This window comes from Pipra filicauda, unplaced genomic scaffold, assembly GCF_003945595.2.
Source record: "Pipra filicauda isolate LSUMZ 115617 unplaced genomic scaffold, ASM394559v2 scaffold96_size2947999_pilon, whole genome shotgun sequence".
NCBI classification, from domain to species: Eukaryota; Metazoa; Chordata; class Aves; order Passeriformes; family Pipridae; genus Pipra; species Pipra filicauda.
Genome location: NW_024105164.1, coordinates 1,057,162 through 1,076,559, shown reverse-complemented (window position 1 = coordinate 1,076,559; position 19,398 = coordinate 1,057,162). Strand labels below are relative to the sequence as shown.

At 47.0% G+C, this 19,398-nt stretch overlaps 1 protein-coding gene across 2 annotated transcripts; it reads right to left on the bottom strand.

The window, feature by feature from the left end:
• Positions 1–1,001: 1,001 nt before the first annotated feature.
• On the bottom strand, positions 1,002–13,318 carry WNT8B (Wnt family member 8B). Of its 2 annotated transcripts, none has more exons than XM_039377888.1 (6): positions 13,057–13,318; positions 7,063–7,096; positions 5,908–6,091; positions 4,463–4,588; positions 2,253–2,395; positions 1,002–1,862 (listed from the first exon to the last, which is right to left on the bottom strand). In XM_039377888.1, exons 1-6 carry the CDS (start codon positions 13,113–13,115, stop codon positions 1,305–1,307), a joined length of 1,104 nt encoding a protein of 367 aa, XP_039233822.1. In that variant the 5' UTR covers positions 13,116–13,318; the 3' UTR covers positions 1,002–1,304. The 2 variants fall into 2 exon arrangements, with proteins under 2 accessions (XP_039233822.1, XP_027573524.2); XM_027717723.2 differs by having other exon boundaries at positions 5,953–6,091.
• Positions 13,319–19,398: the final 6,080 nt, after the last annotated feature.

Genomic DNA, 19,398 nt, shown 5'->3' with positions numbered 1-19,398 from the left:
TTAGCTCTGCTGGCTTCTCATATGGCTAAAGGACGCTTCAAACAGCAAAGACATAACATAGCAGCCCCAGGGAAGATCGCAGTGATGGTGCAGTGAGCTTCCCCAGGTGCTGCAGCTGGCAGCTTCTCACCTCCCTATCCCAACCACAGCAAGGGAACAGAGATGCATCAACCAAATCTTCCTGCTGCTTGCTTAGCCTATAGAATATATACAATAAGTAGTAGAAGAAAAACTGTTATGTGTACATCACAGTAACTGTGCAATAAATTAAACTTCAAAGTGCTTCACTTTCCTATTTACACCACCATTAAATAGTAACTGACATTATTTTCTCAGACTACAAGGAAGTATTTAGTTAGTTAGCTGACAGGGTAAAAGTACTTGGCAAGTACACCAGGAGATGGGGAACGGGCTCAGCTGGCAGCTCCTCTGGGGGAGATTTGGGAGGCAAAAGGGACAGGAGAAATAAGTGTGAGGGCATCTTTGTGGCATCAATCAGGGGCTTTGGCAGGAATGCTGGAGTGAAAAGGGGGACCAGACCTGAAGGCTTGGAAGACACAGAGAAAGCATGTAAAAGCTGAGGGATGGGACCCCTTTTTTGAACAGCTGTTTAATGGGCAGGCCAAGCAGTAGCTTCAATCTTGCTGCTGCCATTTCAAATGCAAAGTAAAGCACTGGAGAGGTTACCAAAGCTGTCAAAGGATGGGAAGTGATGCTGTGGGCCTCTTTGATGCTGGCTTTCTGCAAGAAGGAGTTGCATGCCTTTTCTACTCCCTCATAGTGTAGGGCTTAGGCAATAACAACTTTATTTTAGTGCCTTTATTTTTTTAGGGTACTAAAAGCCTCTTCTCATTTAGGGATAACTGCTCTGAGTTGCCCAACTCCATTGGTGTCATGTCAATTTCCTCGTACTTTCCTAAGTGTTGATCTCACTCAAAAGCCCAGAGTTGGTGCTTGTTTGGGGAACAAACAAACAAACTCAAAAGCATAGGAGCCACCAAGACACCCACTGTGTTTTCAGAGATAAAACCAGATAGAAACACTGGATAGAGTAACTCTGAGTTGAAAAGACCAAATCTCACCTCGTTTTTTCAACACTTGAAGGTATCCCCAGAAGTCGTCACCCACTGCACTAATGCCCTGTGTGGTCAAGACCTGGGGATTCATACAATGCTCTTTATCCTTGCCCAATCCCCCATGAGGCAGCAATGAGAATGAGACAAAACTATGCCAAACAGAAATGGTGCCAGGGGCTGATGGGGAGGGCAGGAGAGGAGAGGGGCAGGCAGGACCATGGAAGCAAGTCAGAGCTTTCTCTTGAGCTTGCGGCTGGCCCCGCCACCTCCGCTCCGCTCCCGCTTCTCCTTGCGGACACAGAAGTACTTGGTGACCCGTTTGCGGCACTGCTCACACCGCACGGCACAGCACCAGTGGAACTTGCAGTTGCAGCTGGACACCATCTCAGCTCGTCTCTCCTCCACTGCCAGCCCGCAGTCCCCACACAGCCGCCGGCAACTCCGCTTCTCCCACTTGCTGAGTGCCTTGCCCCTCTTCAGGCACTCCCTGCCCTCTGTGCCCAGCAGCCCCAGTGTCTTGTTCTCCAGACAGTAGTCAGGAGAGTCTTCTAAATGGACCAGTTCCTTCTTGGAGATGGAGCTGAAGGTCTCAGCGATGGCACCCCGGCTGGCAGCACTGTTCCCTGCCCCCTGCAGCAAGTCTACCTTCAGGGCTTTGTGGTACCTCTCCTTGAGGTAAGTTCCCACCTCCCGAAACTCGGGCAACTGTAGCCAGCAGGTCTGAGTGGTGCAGCTCCCTGACACACCGTGGCACTTGCAAGTCCGCTTCATGGTCCCTTTCACTGCCTACAGAGTGAGCAGAGAGAGGGAATTCAAGAAAAAGCCCAGAGGGTTGTTTCTATATTGCAGTGCATGCAGAAACATGGCTCCAGGCCTGTGGAGGAGTTTGCCATCAACCCTCCCTGCGCCATAGCCCTGAAGCTCATAGATTTGCTTCACAGTACTCTCCTCCTTGAACTGGGAGAAGGAGGACTGCAGGAAACCATTATCGCTGTAATCACAAAGCTTTGCTACCTTAGAGCAAACACCACACATCACGTTGTACTGCTGCCATCCTCCCAGAAGTTGTTTCTTCTGGGCATGTGTTTTAGCTACAGCAAATTGTAATTCTTCGAGGTGGATGGCCAGAGCCAATCTGGTATGCACTGTCAGGTCTGGAGGGAGAGAAGAACTCACCTTTCTACCCGCCTCATTGTTATGCAGGTTCATAGCAGCTCTGGCATCTTGTCCAGTCTCCAAGGCATCCACAAACTGCTTGGAAATGGCTTCCCCAAAGCCCACGTTATCGCTGCAGCCTCCCCACAGCCAGCCTTGCCCCCCTAAGAGAGGAGATGAGATGTTTGCTGTCAGAGAACCAGTGCCTTGCCTGCCTGGCTTTTGGTCTGTGATATCAGAAGTGATGGGAGGGAATGGGGACTGTGGGGCAAATCCAGTCTTTAACCTCACGATACTCCCAGATTCCCTCCCCTTCAGCTCATAGCATTTCTACTGAGGCCTGGATAGTATGTGGCTCAGGCAGGCAGGCAGGGAAGGGCTATGTCCTGTGCAACAAATGCAGGGGTCTCCAGGCTTTCTATAGAGCAGGATTCAGAAGCTGTCAATTATCATGCAGCCATACAGATAAACCCTTGGGTCTTTAATCACCTTCTCTCAAACCCTGACTTGAGCTCCTTCAGTCTGACTCGCAGGGACAGCACCTTGCTAACTTGGATTAGCAAACTGATGGAGGCATCCTGGTCAGAGGGAACAGATTCCCCTGTCTGAAACAGCCTAAACCTGGCGTACATGTTTTGAGAAGGCACTCTTTTTGGCACACCCAGAGTTCTGGGATGATGTTTGGCATCTTAGAAGGGTCTGATTTTCCAGTTATCATAAAGAAACAAAGGACTCAGTACAGAACTGTAAAGCTGCACAAAAATATGTGGAGGGTACTTTTCCTAACTGTGTGGGAGCTTGATAACTTAGCTCAGCTGACTGGAAAAGCGTCACACGGTTTGCTTCTTTTACTCCTAGAGAAAAATGCCAAGTTATTTATGAAGATTTGAAATCTGGAACATTCTGACCCTAACATGCCTTAGCGGTACATCTTGGGAGTTGTGGTTTAATGGCCTTGTGCCTCTCTTGAAAGGCCTGGCCATTGCCTGGATTTCCCCAGGGCATCCCCTCTCCCAGGGAAAGTCAGGAGTGTCTCGTGGGAGGCGGGTAATTGCAGTGGATGATGAAGTCCAAATCAAGAGTTGGGACTGAAGGGAGAATGGAAACCTTTCACCAAACTGGATTCAGTGCAATGGCTGAATTGAATCACACTGTTTTGGTCAAGCCGAAAAGTTTCCTATGCCTTACAAGCTTTTAATTCACAATGGAAAATTTTCAGGAAAAACAGATATGTTTGGGGGAAAAAAAATGTAGCATGGCTAACTTGGTTTTCCAGAGAAGATAAAATTTGGTACGTCATTGCCCAAAAGTCTTTCTCTGCTAGAGTTAGGCATTCCCAAACCTTGAACACCTAAGCAGCAGTGGCTGTTTTCAAAACTATTAGCCAATAAAGTGAATTACTAAATACTGGACACTCCAGAGGAGTTGTCATAAACTAACACATACTGACTGGCTGGGCAGGGCATGGCTTTTAAAAGATTTTGATAATTTGAAATTTGTTCTCTTTTCATTCAAAACAAAAAACCCAAATGTCAGTGTTTTCTGTGAAAGCTGAGTGGAGAGCTAGAGCGGTGCAGCCTGGGGTTCCACACTCAGGGGTGCTTTGTGGCCGAGGACCTGGGTACCACTGTGACATGAACAGTGTTAAGGCTGTGTGCTGCCACAGTGGTTCTCCTGGTTGTGCTCCTGTGTGCCTACCACGCTCAGAAACGCTGTAGAGGTTTATGAGTGCCACCCTGCTTTCCCTCCTGGTCATTCTGCTCTGGGGTCACCCTGGTCCTGCAGAGTCTGGGAGCCTCGAGGTCCCTGATCAGCACTGCTCTAACAACACCTGCCACGTAGAAGCATGGCATCAGATCCGTTCCTCTGCCCATATGATACTGTCATTGTCTCCAGCAGCTTGAATAGAGTTCTTGATTTGAACCAGGGAAACTGCAACCCCTTCTACTTTCCTGGTCATTTAGAAAGTAATGGAAAGCATCAAGGGCTTGGCCTCAGCTGGTGTAAATTGGAGGTGCCTCAGTTAGCTTCCACAGAGGTACTTTGGTTTGCTTACTTCCAAATTCCTCAGAGTTACTTTGGTTTGAACCAGGCAAAGCTCTGCTCTGCGCGTTATTTCCAGGTGTGGGGACCAGGAAGGGGAGGTGTTTCTGCATGCCTCAGCAGCGGAGAGAAGAGCTTCTCCTGCTGCCTGGTACGTGAGTGAGGGGCAGCAGCTCGTCTCTCCTTACCCAGTTGTCCATTGCGGGAGTCATCACAGCCACAGTTGTCAAAATCCCCGAGGCTGCAGTTCCGGGTCAGTGTGTACATGACACCCGCAGAGCTGATGGCATGGACAAAGGCAGTTTCTCTGTTCGCTGTCAAGTGGGAACACAAAGAGAGCAGATGTGCTAAGGATTTCACAGCAAGACCACTGTTAGAAATTACTCCTGCCATGCAGGAGTCTGTGTAGGAAGAGATCCGCTTGGGGAGGGCTTTGTGGGGTGGAGAGAAGGCCCTACATGTCAGATTAGCTTAGTTTGGGCTTGAACTGCATGAAGACAGAAGCTCTCAAATTTGATCCAGGCTGACTCATGCCATTTCAAAGGGTGTGGATGAGATAGCACGTGGCTGTCCTTTGGGAGCTCAGCAATGGCAATATAGCACAGATGGCCAAATGTCCCCCAGTTTTCACCAATACTAGAGGGAATGGGCCCTCTCCAAGGGTCAAAGAGCTCCTTCCCCACAGCCTTCTCGAGCCTTACCTTCTGCTGGAAGGGCTCTGACCATACCTACCCACCAGGATCAGTGTGGAGATCATCAGCTGAGTTCGCCGAGCCTTTGGCTTTCATTTAATACCAGCAAGGTGTGGATCTGAGCAAATAGCCTTGACAAGAATGATTCAGGGACCTGTTCTGGGTCCCAGAGTGGGACTTGACCTGCAATTCTCTCCTCAAGGCCCCACTTTGAAATCTCTGTCCACCTCTGCCTGGGGCCCTGGTCCCTTATCTGCTGCCAGTCTCTCCAGAGGCCTGAGGCTCCCTTCCACACCCAGGTCTTGCCTCTACAGGGCAGGTATGAGCTCAGCCTAGCATCATATGTAGGTCTGGAGGGCCAGATATGCACTGAAATATTTCCTGGGACCTGCAAACAGGTAAGGAATGGGATACAGTGACAATGACCACAGCCCCATGCCCTGCAGTGGCCCAGGACAAGGATGCTGGAATTCTGCCCAGGGGGATTCTGATATCTGGAAGCTGTGAGAAGACTTTTCTCTTGTCTCTTGGCCAGAGCACAACCACTGATGAACTCTTTCCTACTCTCTTTAACCATACCCCTCTGCTTGGCACACCACTAGCCTGTGCTAGTTCTCAGCCTCCATGGGATACCCTGGGACACCATCTAGGCATGGCATGTCCAGCAGCCCATGTGGAGCTCATGACGGTGCATCCTTGTGGGAAGACATCCTTGTGCGAGTTGTCCTGCTCAAGCTGGGGTTTGGCGGGTCCGGAGGTGATGCTGGCATTGAAAGGCTGCCTTGTGTTGAGGCTAGATCCCACTGTGTGTGGGAGCTGATGGGTGAAGGGGTCTTCTGGAAAGATCCTTCTGAGGGATTCCTGGGAGAGACATGTGCCAGGTGGGGATGGGAAAGTAAAGGAGGCACTTGGGAAGAGGGGAGGGGGCCATGGGCTCTAACCTGTAGTAAGGGGGTCCCGGTAGTGGTATCCAATGCTTTCCTTACCGCTGCGCAGCCCACCGTGGCTGGAGAGCTGCAATGCCCTCTCAGGGCAGTTCCAGCGGTCCCAGGCAAACTGGAACTTGCACTCCTCGATGCCACTCTGCGCCCCGGCCGCCACGCTGCTGGAGTAGATGAGGTAGGCCTGGGAGCAGAGCAGTGGGTCAGTACAGGGATGATGTGTATTTTTAACTGAAAATAACCTGCATGTCATCTTACAGAGACAAGACACACAGAGCTGAGGAGGTCTCCCAGGCTTGGCTTCCCTGGGAAGTGAAGTTCACCAGCAGCATCAGCAAAGGTATTTCCTGCTGTGCTGGGTTGGAGCCTGAGCCTCCCAGGGGAAGAAGGCTGAGCTCCTGGCTGTTAGCTGCACTGGGAGTTGTGCCAGCTAGCCTCTGCCATGGGGAAACCCTTATCTCTCCAGCATGAGAGGAGGCAGAGCCTTCTGCTCAGAGATTAGGAAACTCCAGGCCAGCAGGTACCTCAGCCTGCCTCCTTCTTCACCACAGCCCCAGGGAGACAGCATTGCTTTGGGGCAAGGTTGCTCCACCAGTGCATTGAGAGCTGTAGAAAGTGCTAGATGGGCCTGGAGGTGTTCCTGGGGAATTGCCAGAACAAAAACTGGGTGAATTTTACAACTGGTCCTGTTTAGGAAAAAAAGCCTCTGAAAGAGGAGAGCAAGGATGTGGGGGGTCAAAAATACTGAATAAAGTCCTGGCAATTCTAATTGTGCTCCTTGAGGAAGTATGTTTTACAGGGCCTACAGAAAGTACTTTCCAGCTGGATCAATGCAGGTTCCAATGCCAGCCTGATCATCAGGAAGCAATAGATGACAGCTGAGAGCTTCAGCTGGCATCAATACACAAATCTCCAGAATCTGGTCCCAACTAGCTTAAAAGAACCCCAGGTCAGTATTGCTTAGGCCTGATGTAGCTCAAGGAGTTATAGCAGGTTTTTCTGGTCCTTCTCTGCCTTGTTGCTGGAAATCTGGGTATAAGGGGAGCTCTGGCCAAGGCTGGGTGGAGAGGAGGGGTAAGGAGGAGCCCCTGTCTCTCTCTCTCCCTCCCTGGGTTTAGTGGAATCAGGGACAGAGATCAAAGGGATTTCTCTTACCTTGGGGCCCGTCATCAGGAAATTATTCACTGACCTGGAAGACAGAGACAGTGTCAGCAGGGAGGGGGTGATGGTGGAGGGGCCTGGGGAATGCCAGGCATCCCAGAGCCCTTCTCTCACTCCCCTGAAGTCTGCCTGTCTCCTGGCTGCAGGCACCTTTGGTCTTTCCTTCATCTCCCCTTGCTGCTCCCCGAGAGACAGGATGCTGCCATCTCCTTCCCCCCACCCTGCTCCCCTCAACCAGGCTGTACTGGGCTGCAACCCCCTCACTGCTCCCTCCTTTTGCTTTCCTCTGCTCAGCTACCCTTTGTAGCAATCCCCCCATTATTTTAATAATATTCTCTTCCTTTAGCCTTGCTTTTTACCTCACCAAACTGTTGCTCAACTTAACTCAGAGTAGCATTTCCCCCAGCCCCAGGAGTTGGACCGTGTGCCAGTGCCATTCTCCCTGTTGGACCATGCTGAGGGAAGGAGGAGGTCACACTGCTGCTCCTTTGCAGTGTGTCCCAGCTGCATCCCTCCATATCATAGTCCCTTGTTTCCTGCAGTGCCAGCTCTGGCTGCCCACGCTCTCCTCTTGGTCAGGTTATAGTGATGGCTGAACACAAGTACACATGTCCTCCCTATCCTGTTGGACACTGCAGGGAGCCCTGGGGGTTTGGGATGGAGGGGGGCCTAGCCAAAATTAAACTTTCTAGTGTTCCCACTGAAGGTGTGGAGGGATCACCTCCAAGGGTCTGGAAGTGTGTCTGATCTCCAACACTGTCCCCAGGAACTTGCTGAACCAATGCTGTCCAGTCTGAGTCTTTCTTCAGCAGGAAAGACTTTCAGTGCAAATGTTCAGTCAGCATTAGAACTCCATATGGTGCAGTGACCACCATATAGAATCTGGAGGATGTCTGGGTGAATTGTGCTTAGCCATGTCATGGCAGAAAGGACTGACACTTTGAAAAGGCCCAAGAGCCAACTCCAAATATCCCTAGTCAGAAAGGAAGTGAGAAAAGAGAAATCTCTCCTACAAACAGCTAATTCCAGCCTCTCTAGCTTTGCAAAATAACTCTCATCACTGTCTCTGGAGCACCTCCCCTGCTGGCACCCCAGAGAAATGGGTGAGTGCTGTTGTCCCCTGGGGAGTACACTGAGGCCAGAGAGGTGTCATGAGTGGATTGAGAGCTTGTGGTGAGTGAGTGACCAGGGGAAATGATAGAGCATGTATTGATAGAAACTGGGCCCCTCTGCTTCTCCTCGAGATGATGTTTTGCTTCAAATGAGCCACAGGTATCTCCCTGGTAAGGGAGAGAAAGGGAACTTCTTTTTATGCTAAAAGTGCCGCAGACAGAGTGTGGAAGCATCCACAGGCAGAAGCAGGCACTGCTGTCCCAAGCTGCAGGACTAAGTGCAGCCGTGCCATAGACACAGAGGCAGACTGGGAGGCAGGACTGGTGCCCAGACATCAGACGTGACAGATTGAGAGAGGATGTTGCCCTGCCCCCAGAAAACTGCTCCTGGAGTTAGTGAACCTGTTTTACCTCCACTAGAACTGCCCTCACGGAGATCCTCTCCAAGGTACACGACAAAAAGGAGGTCTCATTACTTTATTTTGGTCAAAATCACCAGAAATTTGATCGTTGCTGTTACGGTTTAGAAAGAGTTGAGAGAATGAGTTTGCACCACTTCGCTCTGGCAAGCCTAACTTTTTTTTTTTTTTAATTTGGTTGGTTGGTTGGTTTTGGTTTTTTGTCAGGGTTTTTGGTGAAAATGTGTCCATATTGATGAAAGCTTGCTTTGGGAAAGATTCAAAATGCGAGTGGGCTGTGCAAGAGCAGGAGATCCTTTCCCTTTGTTCCAGGCTTGGGAATCAGACCCGGCTGTGCTCCAGCTCATGGGTACTTTAGCACGAAGTCGATGGTTGTTTTGCAGAGGAATTTTCCTTTGGAAGCTGCTTCTGCATTGTACAGCTAATTAAATATTTCCTGGGACTTGGAGAGGCGGCATCTGTAGCTGAGTGATTAGAGCATCGGGTGACCTGAATCACACAGGGCCATGAACCTGGGGCTAATCAGACTGTGTAAGCTCCATGGGTCCCCATCCTAATGCAACTGGGTAGCAGCATGAACAAGTCATTTTTCCATCTGGTTTCCCTCCTGTCCTTTGCCTTGACCTTAAGTGCTTTGCTATGGGGACCACACTCAGGATGGTGTCAGTGTGAATCTGAGCCCCTGGTAGCAGCTGTGAAAAAACCTCTGGTAAAGTGCCCCTTTGTAGGCAAGAACTAGAAAATTGCAAGTCCTCTCTTATCTTGCTTTTGTGGCCAAAACAAGAGATACATCCCATCGGCATTGCTTCCTATGTGTGTAGGAAAACCCAAATTCACAGTGTACAAGACGGATTTGTTTCAAACCCTTACTGGCATCACCTTGGATTAGGAACATCTGAGCAGTTGCAAGGCTGGCTTTAGGGGGAGGATAGTAATCCACAAATTCAGGGTTTACAGCAAACCAGCCTGTTAGCAGGAGCAAATTGACATAACTGCATTGAAGCAGAGGATCTGTTCCTCCCAGGATAAATCTCAAGTTCACAAAAAGGCCAAGTTCAGGATACGCCAATTCGCCATCTGCAACTGAACAAATGATACAGTAGCAATTTCCCAGCAGGATATTCTAAACATTTTTAAGCAGTCGTAGAGACAGAAGGCATTTTCCCTGAGCTCTTGGATCAACAGGCAGGCATGCTGCTGGGCGGGTTTGTAGGGCTTAGACAAGTAAAGGATTCATTTGGACTTGGTGCATTTGACACCCTAATATTTAACTCTTGCTGCTGCAAGTGGATTCAGGAGAAGGGAGCTGGGACTGTCATGTGGCTGGAGGCTAGCTGAAATTTTTCTTATTTATTGCTGAGAGGGAAGGAAAGATAATAATGGAGACAGAATCTGTGTGTTTTATTTTTGCTCCTGTGATTTAGCTAAGAAAAATATGTCTCCGTTCTGTACAGTCTCCAGTGAGGGCAGAGAGCAATTAAGCCACAAGTTTCACAGATGTAGTGCAATATTGACCATGCCATTAGAATCATCTCTGTGCTGCAAACAGGGGTCACTACAAAATGAATCTCTCTTCATTTGTTTTCTGTGTAGTGTGATTTTTTAAACAAAAATATTTATTTATTTCTACTAAATTTTCATAGCATTGTAAAGGAAAGCACAATGTAATTCTTAATAATTAGCTAGCTGCATCTACAGTGGATGTTAACCAGCCGAATTCCCAAGACTTTGGTGACTTTTTAAAATCACACACATAAAAAGAAATACTTGAAGTCATTCCTCTTCTCTGAGAAAGCTCACAAGGTTTCTAGCTACGTAAACCCCTTTCCCTCCACCTTCAAACTCCAGGACAGTATTACACAGACTCAAACCTCAGCAGGTAGAGAGAGGAGACCCACCAAGTTCCTCATCCCCCTCCCCAGCCTGTGCAGGGCCCTGGCCAGAGTACACTGCTTCACTCACTGCAACTCTGTGTCTCCAGGTAAAAAGCAAATCTAGGGCAAGAGATTTTCATTGTATCCGATATTAGGAAATTATCTCAAAGCTAATTAGTATCTATAGCAGGAGTTCTCTATCACAGGTTATTGATTCTGAAAGCAAAGAACCATGCCAAGCAGCTGTCCCACTATATTTTACACATATCAAATACTAACAAGCCTCTGATAATTCCATCTCAGTTATGACTCTAACCAATGACAGCACCCCTCTCCTCAGTTTAATATGCCCTAAGAGCCTTATCTAATCTCCCATTAAAATATTTGTTTGATATCCTATCACCCACCCAGGCTACTGTGCTGCTGGTTCAGCTCTTTAGAAAATTATAAAGCTGTATTTAGATCTTTACTGTCATTATTGTAAATACAGAAAATGGATAGAATTTCACTTTGGATCTGAGTTTCATTCTCAAATATGAACTCTCCAAGGTTATTAGAAAACATGGGAGGCTGGAAACTAAAGGCAGTCCCACAGCTGAAGTGTATAAAAAAGCCGTTTAGAAACAAATTGCTGCATTAGATTTTGTTACATTATTCCCACAGGATAGGAGACTGGGCAGAAACTCAATAACATTTGAAACTTTACTTTTTTTTTCTTCATTTCTCTTTATTTAGTTATCTTTATTTCAGGGTTTTTAGTTCCTCGATGCAACCCTGACCTTTTGATCATCTACAAATACAGTGGTTGGATGGTCAATTAAATGGTAGAATGTAATCCATGCTCAGAGAAGGGAAGTGGCCAAATAAATATATAAAAAATAATTTCTGTTGTTCTATATTGCCCCCCCACCTGCTCCCAATTCTTGTTATTAAATCACAGGAGAAAATTGTGTTTTAAGCTGTTGGATCAGATAAAGAAAACCAGCAGAAATTTCAAGCAGAATTATTTTATGATTCCCACAAACTTTGCTTTTTTTTCTCCTCAAGAATTAAGGGATAGTGTCTGTAAAATGATAATTCCAAATAAAGGTTGTAATTTCTCTTTCTCTCAGGAACTCATGACCTATGAGCAATATGCAGAGAGAAGCAGGGTTATCTTGATCTATAAACTTTTCTCTTAGATAAAACTTCTGAAAAGCAGACACGGAATTTAAACATCGAACTTTGGATTGAAAATGCTTCAGATTTCCGAATTTAAGTCTACTTTGTGCACTGAAATTTCTTTCCTTTGCAGCTGTTTCTTCAAAATGTTGATTTTTTTTTTCTTTAATGTATTTTAAACCTGTTTTTATTGAGGAAAGCAAGACACATACATAGGAAGGGCAGAAAAATAACAGTAAAATCAACATGAGCTCTTGCCTAGCCTTTCTGCAGAACACATATATTCCCCTTGTTCCAGAAAGGAGATTTATCTTCAGTTTGCTGCTTTATAGTATTTAGGCATATACAAATTGTTGCACATTCTTTTAATGAAGGAAGTAGAAAATCTCTGAAAGAACATAAATTTCACTCTCAGATAGCAGAAATGAGTTCCCATTTATTCTGTAATTTCTCCTTCTATAATTTTGACTTGTCCACCCATGGTAATAACCCTAAAGTTCTGCTTTGGGGAAGGCAGGGGATTTTAGTCATTCAACGGAAAAAGACTTTACTTGCCATTAGAGATAAGTCTGTAACCCACTTTGCAGATTCCCTAGGGCATCACAACAATGGATAAAAATCACATAGGAAAAAATACCTACGGAGCCATGCTCTGGTTGGGCATGGGACTGATATACTCTGCAAGGAATGATATGAGATGATGCAAGTATAATCTCTTTCTATTAATCTTTATAGAACTTCCCTGGAAATAAATATAAAACTGCCGTTAGGACAGAGCAAGTCCACAGGAGATGGCCACAGATTTGTGCACAGTGGAACTGGTCTGACGGGACTCAGGTGGTTGGAAAGCAAGCTGTAGCAATCTCCGTACCAAAAGCTTCTCCCCAGGAATTCCTAATACATGAATTTCAGACATGTAATTCTGACCCTGTGTCTGCCAAGGAGCCTGGATCTCAGGCTACTCACGCAGAGTGACAATCCTGTGGATCTAACTCACCACTGCTGGCTCTGAGCTCTTAATCAGGGGCTTTCTTCTTTGGGGAGTGTGAGAGAAGCCCCACTTGATTGATTAAGACAAAAGACAAGCTGACTGTGAGCCTTTGTCCCTGGCTCTTCCGTTGGGTTATCTTCCCAGTTGGAAGTGAGGGGCTAGGTCCTCAGCATCCACTCTCCTCTATTTTACCCCAGCTCAGGATTTGGCCCATAGTTATTTTTGGGAGGCATAGGGAAAAAGGGGGACTTCACAGATCTAACCTCTGCCAGTGAGTGTGTTGGGACTTAGTTAAATATCTGGTTCCATTAAAGACAGAACTGAGCTAAATGGGAAGGAGGGGACATTCAGTAAGGTGAAGAGGAATTTCATTCAGATATCTGGGAAGAGCACCTGCCTGTGACACAGACTGAGGTGCTCTCGATACTCACCAGGCACAGCAGGATTGGAAGAAGGGAGTGAGGAAGAAGATGGCCAGATAAGGTTCCATGTGAAATATAAAATCCAAATGAAGATGGAGAGAGGAGATCCTATTAAAAAAACAGCTTGGGTACCACCACCACCAGAGAAGAAGAAAAAAAAAAGAAGCACAACTAAATTAGGGAAGAGATGGAATTATTTTCCACCCGGCAGTCCTGGTGTGATGAAGAGGCGTATGCCTCCTGAATCCCAACTTCTGCAAAGGGTAACCAATCCTAAAGAGCTAAAGGGGGTTGGTGAAATGGAGCCGCAGAACTTCCTAAGAAGAGATTATCTACTTAATTAAAGATTTTTTTTCCCTTAAGTCCTTCAGCCAATCAGGACTCAAGTGCCAGAGAGAGATTGAACTGATGAAAAGAACACCCCAGGTTCCTCGAAGACAAATGCACCACGAAAGGGATAAGAGGGAGGGAAAAGGGAAAACAAAAAAAAAAAAAAAAAAAAAAAAAAAAAAAAAAAAAAAAAAAAGAGAAAAAAAAAGGAAAAAAAAAGAGAGAGAGAGGGATCAAGAAACAGACAGCAAATCCCCTAAAGTAACCACTTGATTCAATCTCCACCAGCACTGTCCTGGCTCTCCATTCCCTGCAAAGACAACTGGAAGGGCTGCTTTTGGAGTGCCCTCACCTCCTCCTGTCCTGGAGACACTGCCAAGGCTGGGGTGCTGGGTGCTCTGGGATGGGGGCTTGGGTTCAGGCTGTCTGTGTCTGCTGCTTGGGCCACAGATAAGTAAACATTGTCTCTGCCTCAGTCTCCCCTAGGAGTTAAAGGGAGATCAGGGCCAGTTCTTACCTCCATGTGCTTCTCCTTCATCCTGGTGACCTGCTCTTTCTTCCCACCTCCTGTTTGCATCATGCCATTCTCACCCCAGGAGAAAGGCCTCTGACTAAACCTTCCCATTGCCCCTTAATTTTTTGCTTTTGGGGTTTCTTATAAAGTCCATAGGAGAGTTAGTGGTCTCTCCCTGAGGGCTTATCCCTCAGTCTAGCAGCCAACAGCTGCTAGAACTACTTAGAAGTGCATCCAGCCTGTGCCTGCTGGCCATGTTTGACATCCCAGTACTGTCACAGCACCCACCACAGACACCCTGACTGGCCCCAGATCAACCTGATCAGCTGCACCACTGTGTCCCAAAGCCATAGGAGGATCTTCTCCACAATGCTAAACCAAATTTTATGCTGTGGATATGATCAGCCAAAACATGGTCTGAGACCAGTCAAATTCATTTCATCCGGAGTGCAGCTGCCAGGCAGAAGGGTTGGACTCAGGCAGGATTTGAAGAGGACCGAGCCCCTGTGGCTGAGCCATGAGGCAGGGCTGGCTGGAGGCTGAGCTTTGCTTGGGGACACCTCAGGCAGATGAAAGTCCCTCCCAGGTCACACAGCCTAAGGGAGGGAAATGTGCCCAGCTAAGATTTGCTCTCCGATGGACTTCACAACGAGCTCAGATATGCCCAGGTCAGGAAGCTCTGGCCAGGCATGACCTGGGCACTGCATGGCAAACTGCTGGCAAAACACTGCCTTTGTCTGGAGTGCTGCCCACCCAGGCAGGGCAGCACCTCAGCCCAGGAGTGGCTGGACAGTTTGTGGGTACCTAGGAAAGGAGAAAATGCAGCTGCTAAAAATTGACCCCAGGGCCAGCTGTGCCACCCAGCTGTGTCCTATTACAGCAAGGCTGATGGTATTTGCACTCATTAAAGCCCCAGCTCCTGGAGCCATGGGCATTTTAAAATCGAAGGTGCTATGTATGCTGAGAGAAAGCTTGAAAATTTGTCTAGTAGAAGATAAAACCCCAGAAAGTGAAAGGTGAGGGAAATATGCCCTTTATTTATTTTAAAATTGAAATAAAATTTCGATGCTGTGATGTTTAGCAGAGTATAATGGTTTTGGTGGTCTAATTCAAATAGTGGGGGTGGCTGTGCTCTCCCTCCCAGGCTGTCCTGGACCTGCTGAAGGGAGCAGCTGCAGAAGCTGATGCTGCCCAGGGGAGCTGAGGGGCTGCCGAGGGGCTCAGTCCCACTGGGACAGCACTGGTGGGATGCAGGGGATGCCACCACTCTGCACTTGGCATCTATTTCCAATGATAGGAAGGGGAAGAATTTCCAGTTGTTTCTTGTAAGTCTCCATCTGCCTGTTTCAGGACTTTGAACCCAAGTTTTCACATTTCTCAGGTCTGGCAGCATCAGCATTTTGGAATCGTGCAACACTCTAGACATATCTTGACCAACTGGAAAGGAAAGACATCATTCAGTTCAGTGGGGCGTGCTGTTTTTGTTACTCCAAGACAAATGAAGCAAGAAGATTGCAAAAAATAGGAAAAAATTAATCGTAGGTGATCCAAGAAAAAAGGTGGAATTAATTTTTTTATTAACTGTTACAAGAGACAGCCAGGCCTTTTTCCAAGCTCACAGAAGCACCAGCAGCTTTGGAAACAGCAGCCTCCCCTGCCAACTTCTAATTCCTATTAAGTGTAACAGTCACTTTCCTGGAAACAATCATGTTTGTCAAACCAAAGAAGCTGGAGACAAAGCCTGAAACAAAACTGTCCCAAACATGTTTCAAAATGTTTAATTACAGCCCTCAAAAGCTGTTTAAAAGACTCTGTGAAGTGCTCTCTAAAGAAATGGGATGCAATGTTGTTTTATAATGTTCTTCAAATTTTGTTATTGTTTCTGACAAAAGCTCTGTAAATTTACTAAAATGGACCTGGAAGAGCATTAAAATACGTTTTATGGTGAGGACTGGTAGGTTACCCCACCTGACCCCCTGGTCAATACAGATCTCTTCTGACCTTTGCACTAAGTGCTGTAATGTGTGTTTGACTATTTGCTCATCTCCCAGAACAGCAGGCAGGGCTTGAGGACAACAAGAGACAGAGAACCAATCACCACCTGTCATAATTGCTTCCAGCTTGCTATAAATAACAAACCACAATATTAATATAATATGCCTATGTTTAATTTCCAGAGAACAGAGAAAATCTGAACTGTCCTAAAAGAACTTGTGTGAGTAATCATAGAAAAAGTAAAAAAATAAGGCCTCTAATGTTCTTGCTACCTTCCACCCTGGTAGCAATACAACTAACAGATATAAAAAAGAGGTTAAGAAGTGGAGGTAATAATTCCAAGTCTGGCTGACAGATATCTCAGAAGATTCTTGGTGTCAATGCAAAGTGCCCAAAGGACAGGTTTTTTAAAACAAAATGTCCGTTAAAAAGGCCAAGAAAGAATTCAGTCACCTATGTTAAAAGATATGCAAAAGGTATGAAATCAAAAGAAAAAGGAACGAATTTTGTCTAGGCAGCACACAGAATTCAACCCCAAAAGAGCTGGAATAGTCTTAGGAAGGTCCAATTTCCAGTGCAGTAAGCAGATTTCAACTGACTTGATTGCAGTTTTGCCTTTTGCACCAGCTAAATACAGCTTCGATAGTGCCTAAAGCCTTTCAAAACATCCACTAGCACCCCTAGAAAATGTTGCTTGCAATCCTGCATTGAACATGCCCTGTGCTATTCTGCTTCTACAGTCAAGTGGCTCCAGAAACAAAGCCAAATAAAGGCTTTCATGAGATCAACTGACATGCAATAAAAGCAAACATGGGGTGTTTTAGCATTTTGTCTCTGAAAGTGTAGGAAAGGTGCTGGTGTGCCCAGAAGCCTCTCTGTTTATTTTTGTGCTTAGCTATATCAGTCGGAGATTGTGCCATTAAAGACAGTATTGACACACCAGGACACGCAAATGGCTGCATGACCTCTTTGCTGTTGGCTTGATTTTGTAACCTTTATGTTCCCTAATGCTGCTCTCTGCATGGGTGACGCACACTAAGCAGCCTCCTGCAAGGTCTTCTTGTACTTTACCATTATTGAATGTACCCTGACATTCATAGGTTCTCCTTACAGTTCATGCAGGGACAGCTCAGAGGATCCTTGTCCACTGCAGTGAAGTGTGGGACTGGACACATCCATCACACATCTGATGGAAAGTGACTTCTGCCCAGCTATGGAGAAGGCAGAAGGGTCAAAGGTTTAGGCTGTTCTTCAGTTGCTGGAGAAAAGCTTAAGGTGTGCACAAGAAATCAAGAAAATTATTTCACATCAGAAGGGTCAGAAATGTTGCAATGGCTATGGAGGTTTGGTTCAGGGTTCAAGGCATGAACACCTACAAAACATTTTCCACCTCTAGCTCTCTAAGTGCCTCAGTGAAACAGCTCCCCCACTTTTCTCATTTTACAGCATGTAAAACAGGCTTGGAGTGAGCCAGGCAGTGGTTTGGGGATAGATCCTGCGTCCTAGGCTGGCCCCAGCCTCCATCTGACTAGTCTGATGTTTAAGGCAGCCAGTTTCAAGGGAAAGGCAAGGATCTTTAGGGAAACACCCTCTTTAGTCGTGGTACGTAGAAGTTGTCTGTGTCCTGTAACGAGTAAACTTAGAACACTTCAAAAGCTCTCGTTGATCCTTAGTGTGGGCTACAATGATTCCTTTGTCACATATTGTCAGTTACAGTACTGGAGAAATGGTCTTCTTGTGGAAATTACTTGCACAGGCTCATGCTGTGTTGACCAAAAAAAGGTGTTCCTTTTGAGAGTTCAGAAAGCAAATATGGGTCCAGGGCATCTTTGTCCAGCACTCACAAACCAGGCAATTGAGGGCTGTGAGAGGGAAAGGGGCAGGAGTGCTGAGAGGTGGGTATCTGGGGATGAAAAGCAAAGGAAAGTGAGGAGGTGTGCCATTAAAGGACAAGCAGGATCAGCTTGGAGAAAAAGGACAGTGACGGTGGGAGGGAAATTATGTATAGCCCTCCAGGAAGGTGTAATTAGGATGAGCAGGACTGAGCAAGTCAAAGCACATTCCTGGCTGGCTGGCAGTTGGTGAGATAACCCCTGGAGGTGAGAGGGACCCTACTGAGCTCCCAGGTCTAGCAACATACCCTGGCCACTTTCCAGCCACATCTCGCTCCTGTCGCCATTCACCCCGCAGAAAAGCCTGATTCCCACGTGGAGTGGCACCCACAGAGCTCTCCACCATGGCCCTTTGGGAACCAGTATCCCAGGCCATGTGCTACTGCTCATCCTGGACATGGACAACATCCTTCAAAGAGCTTTGCTCAGGCCACCACAGACAAGATCAGAGTCATGGGGTATACGTGTCACAGGCATCAATGTAGGTGGATCTGTAAAACGAGCCTCCCTTCAGCACCCACAAGGGCTCTATCTCTCAAGAGGGAATTGTGCTTGGCCCTTGGCCCCTTCATGTGAATATTTGGGGCATGGCAAAAACTTAAAAAAAAGGGGGAAGGGCTATGGATTTAAGAGATATGTGGAGCTCTGCTTAAATGTTGCATTGTTGCACCCGAGACACACATTTTGTTTCCCTTTCAGGGTCCCGGCACTCCCCTCAATATTATTATTATTATTATTATCAGAAATATTTGTAAACAAAACTGCATTTCAAACTGTAAGAATTAAGCACTAAGAAGGCTTCCCAGTGACATGCTTTGAACTTCTTCAGTTGAAATCTTTCACAAGCTCTGAAGAAGCCATAAAGAGTTCCAGCCGATTTACAACTGGATCTCCTTCACCCAGGTCAGTTTGCCCAGCTCTAGTGCAGAGAGACTAACTGGTTTGGAGTCTCTTTTGTAAGGCTGACAGGAGGAGGTTTAGCCGAGGGATTTACGCAACCCTGTGATCTTTTCCATCTCTAATTTGCTATGCAGTCTAATGACCGTGCCGCGGCACCCGGAGCCCTGAATTACCCTGTGATTGTCCCTCTGACGAGCCAGCCCGCCGCGTCAAAGCCAGCAGATGGTGCTCCCAGCTTGGCCTGCAGCCGGGCTGAGGCTCAGTGCTGCTGCAGAAGAGCATCCTTGGATCGCAGGGGTTCAGGGAAATACTTCTGTGCTGGACATGAATATGTCCAGTGCAGACAACAGGATCTGTAGGGGATCCAACCTTAAAAGTTCTCCTTTCCTCCTCTCTGCTTATCAACACCAAGTATCTCGAGGCCTCAGCATGCGTAAAGTCCAAAAATTATTCTGACTGGCTGTGTTCACAGTAGTGGTGTGGAGCTGCTAGTGGCTGTGCCCATGGGTGGAGGACAGCAGCACCCTGGTGTGAGTTCTCTGCTGCAGAGTGCCACAGGGCAGTCACCACTGGTGTGCACACTTCCCACAGACCAGCACCATGGCAGCTGATGAGTCTTCTACCAATATCTGGCCTTAGCTCAGGAAGGATCAGATGCTCATCAACTCTCAGCAGGAAGATGGATGTAAAGCCATCAGCAGTATGAACAGTCTGTATCCA

Bases quoted from the DNA above. Each gene is read 5' to 3' on its own strand.
- WNT8B (XM_039377888.1), bottom strand. From the start codon at position 13,115: ATGGAACCTTATCTGGCCATCTTCTTCCTCACTCCCTTCTTCCAATCC. The intron at 6,092-7,062 runs GTAAGAGAAATC...CTCTGCTCCCAG, and splicing joins TCCTGATGACGGGCCCCAAG to GCCTACCTCATCTACTCCAG. The intron at 2,396-4,462 runs GTAAGGAGAGAC...CTCCTCTCTTAG, and splicing joins CTCCCGCAATGGACAACTGG to GGGGGCAAGGCTGGCTGTGG.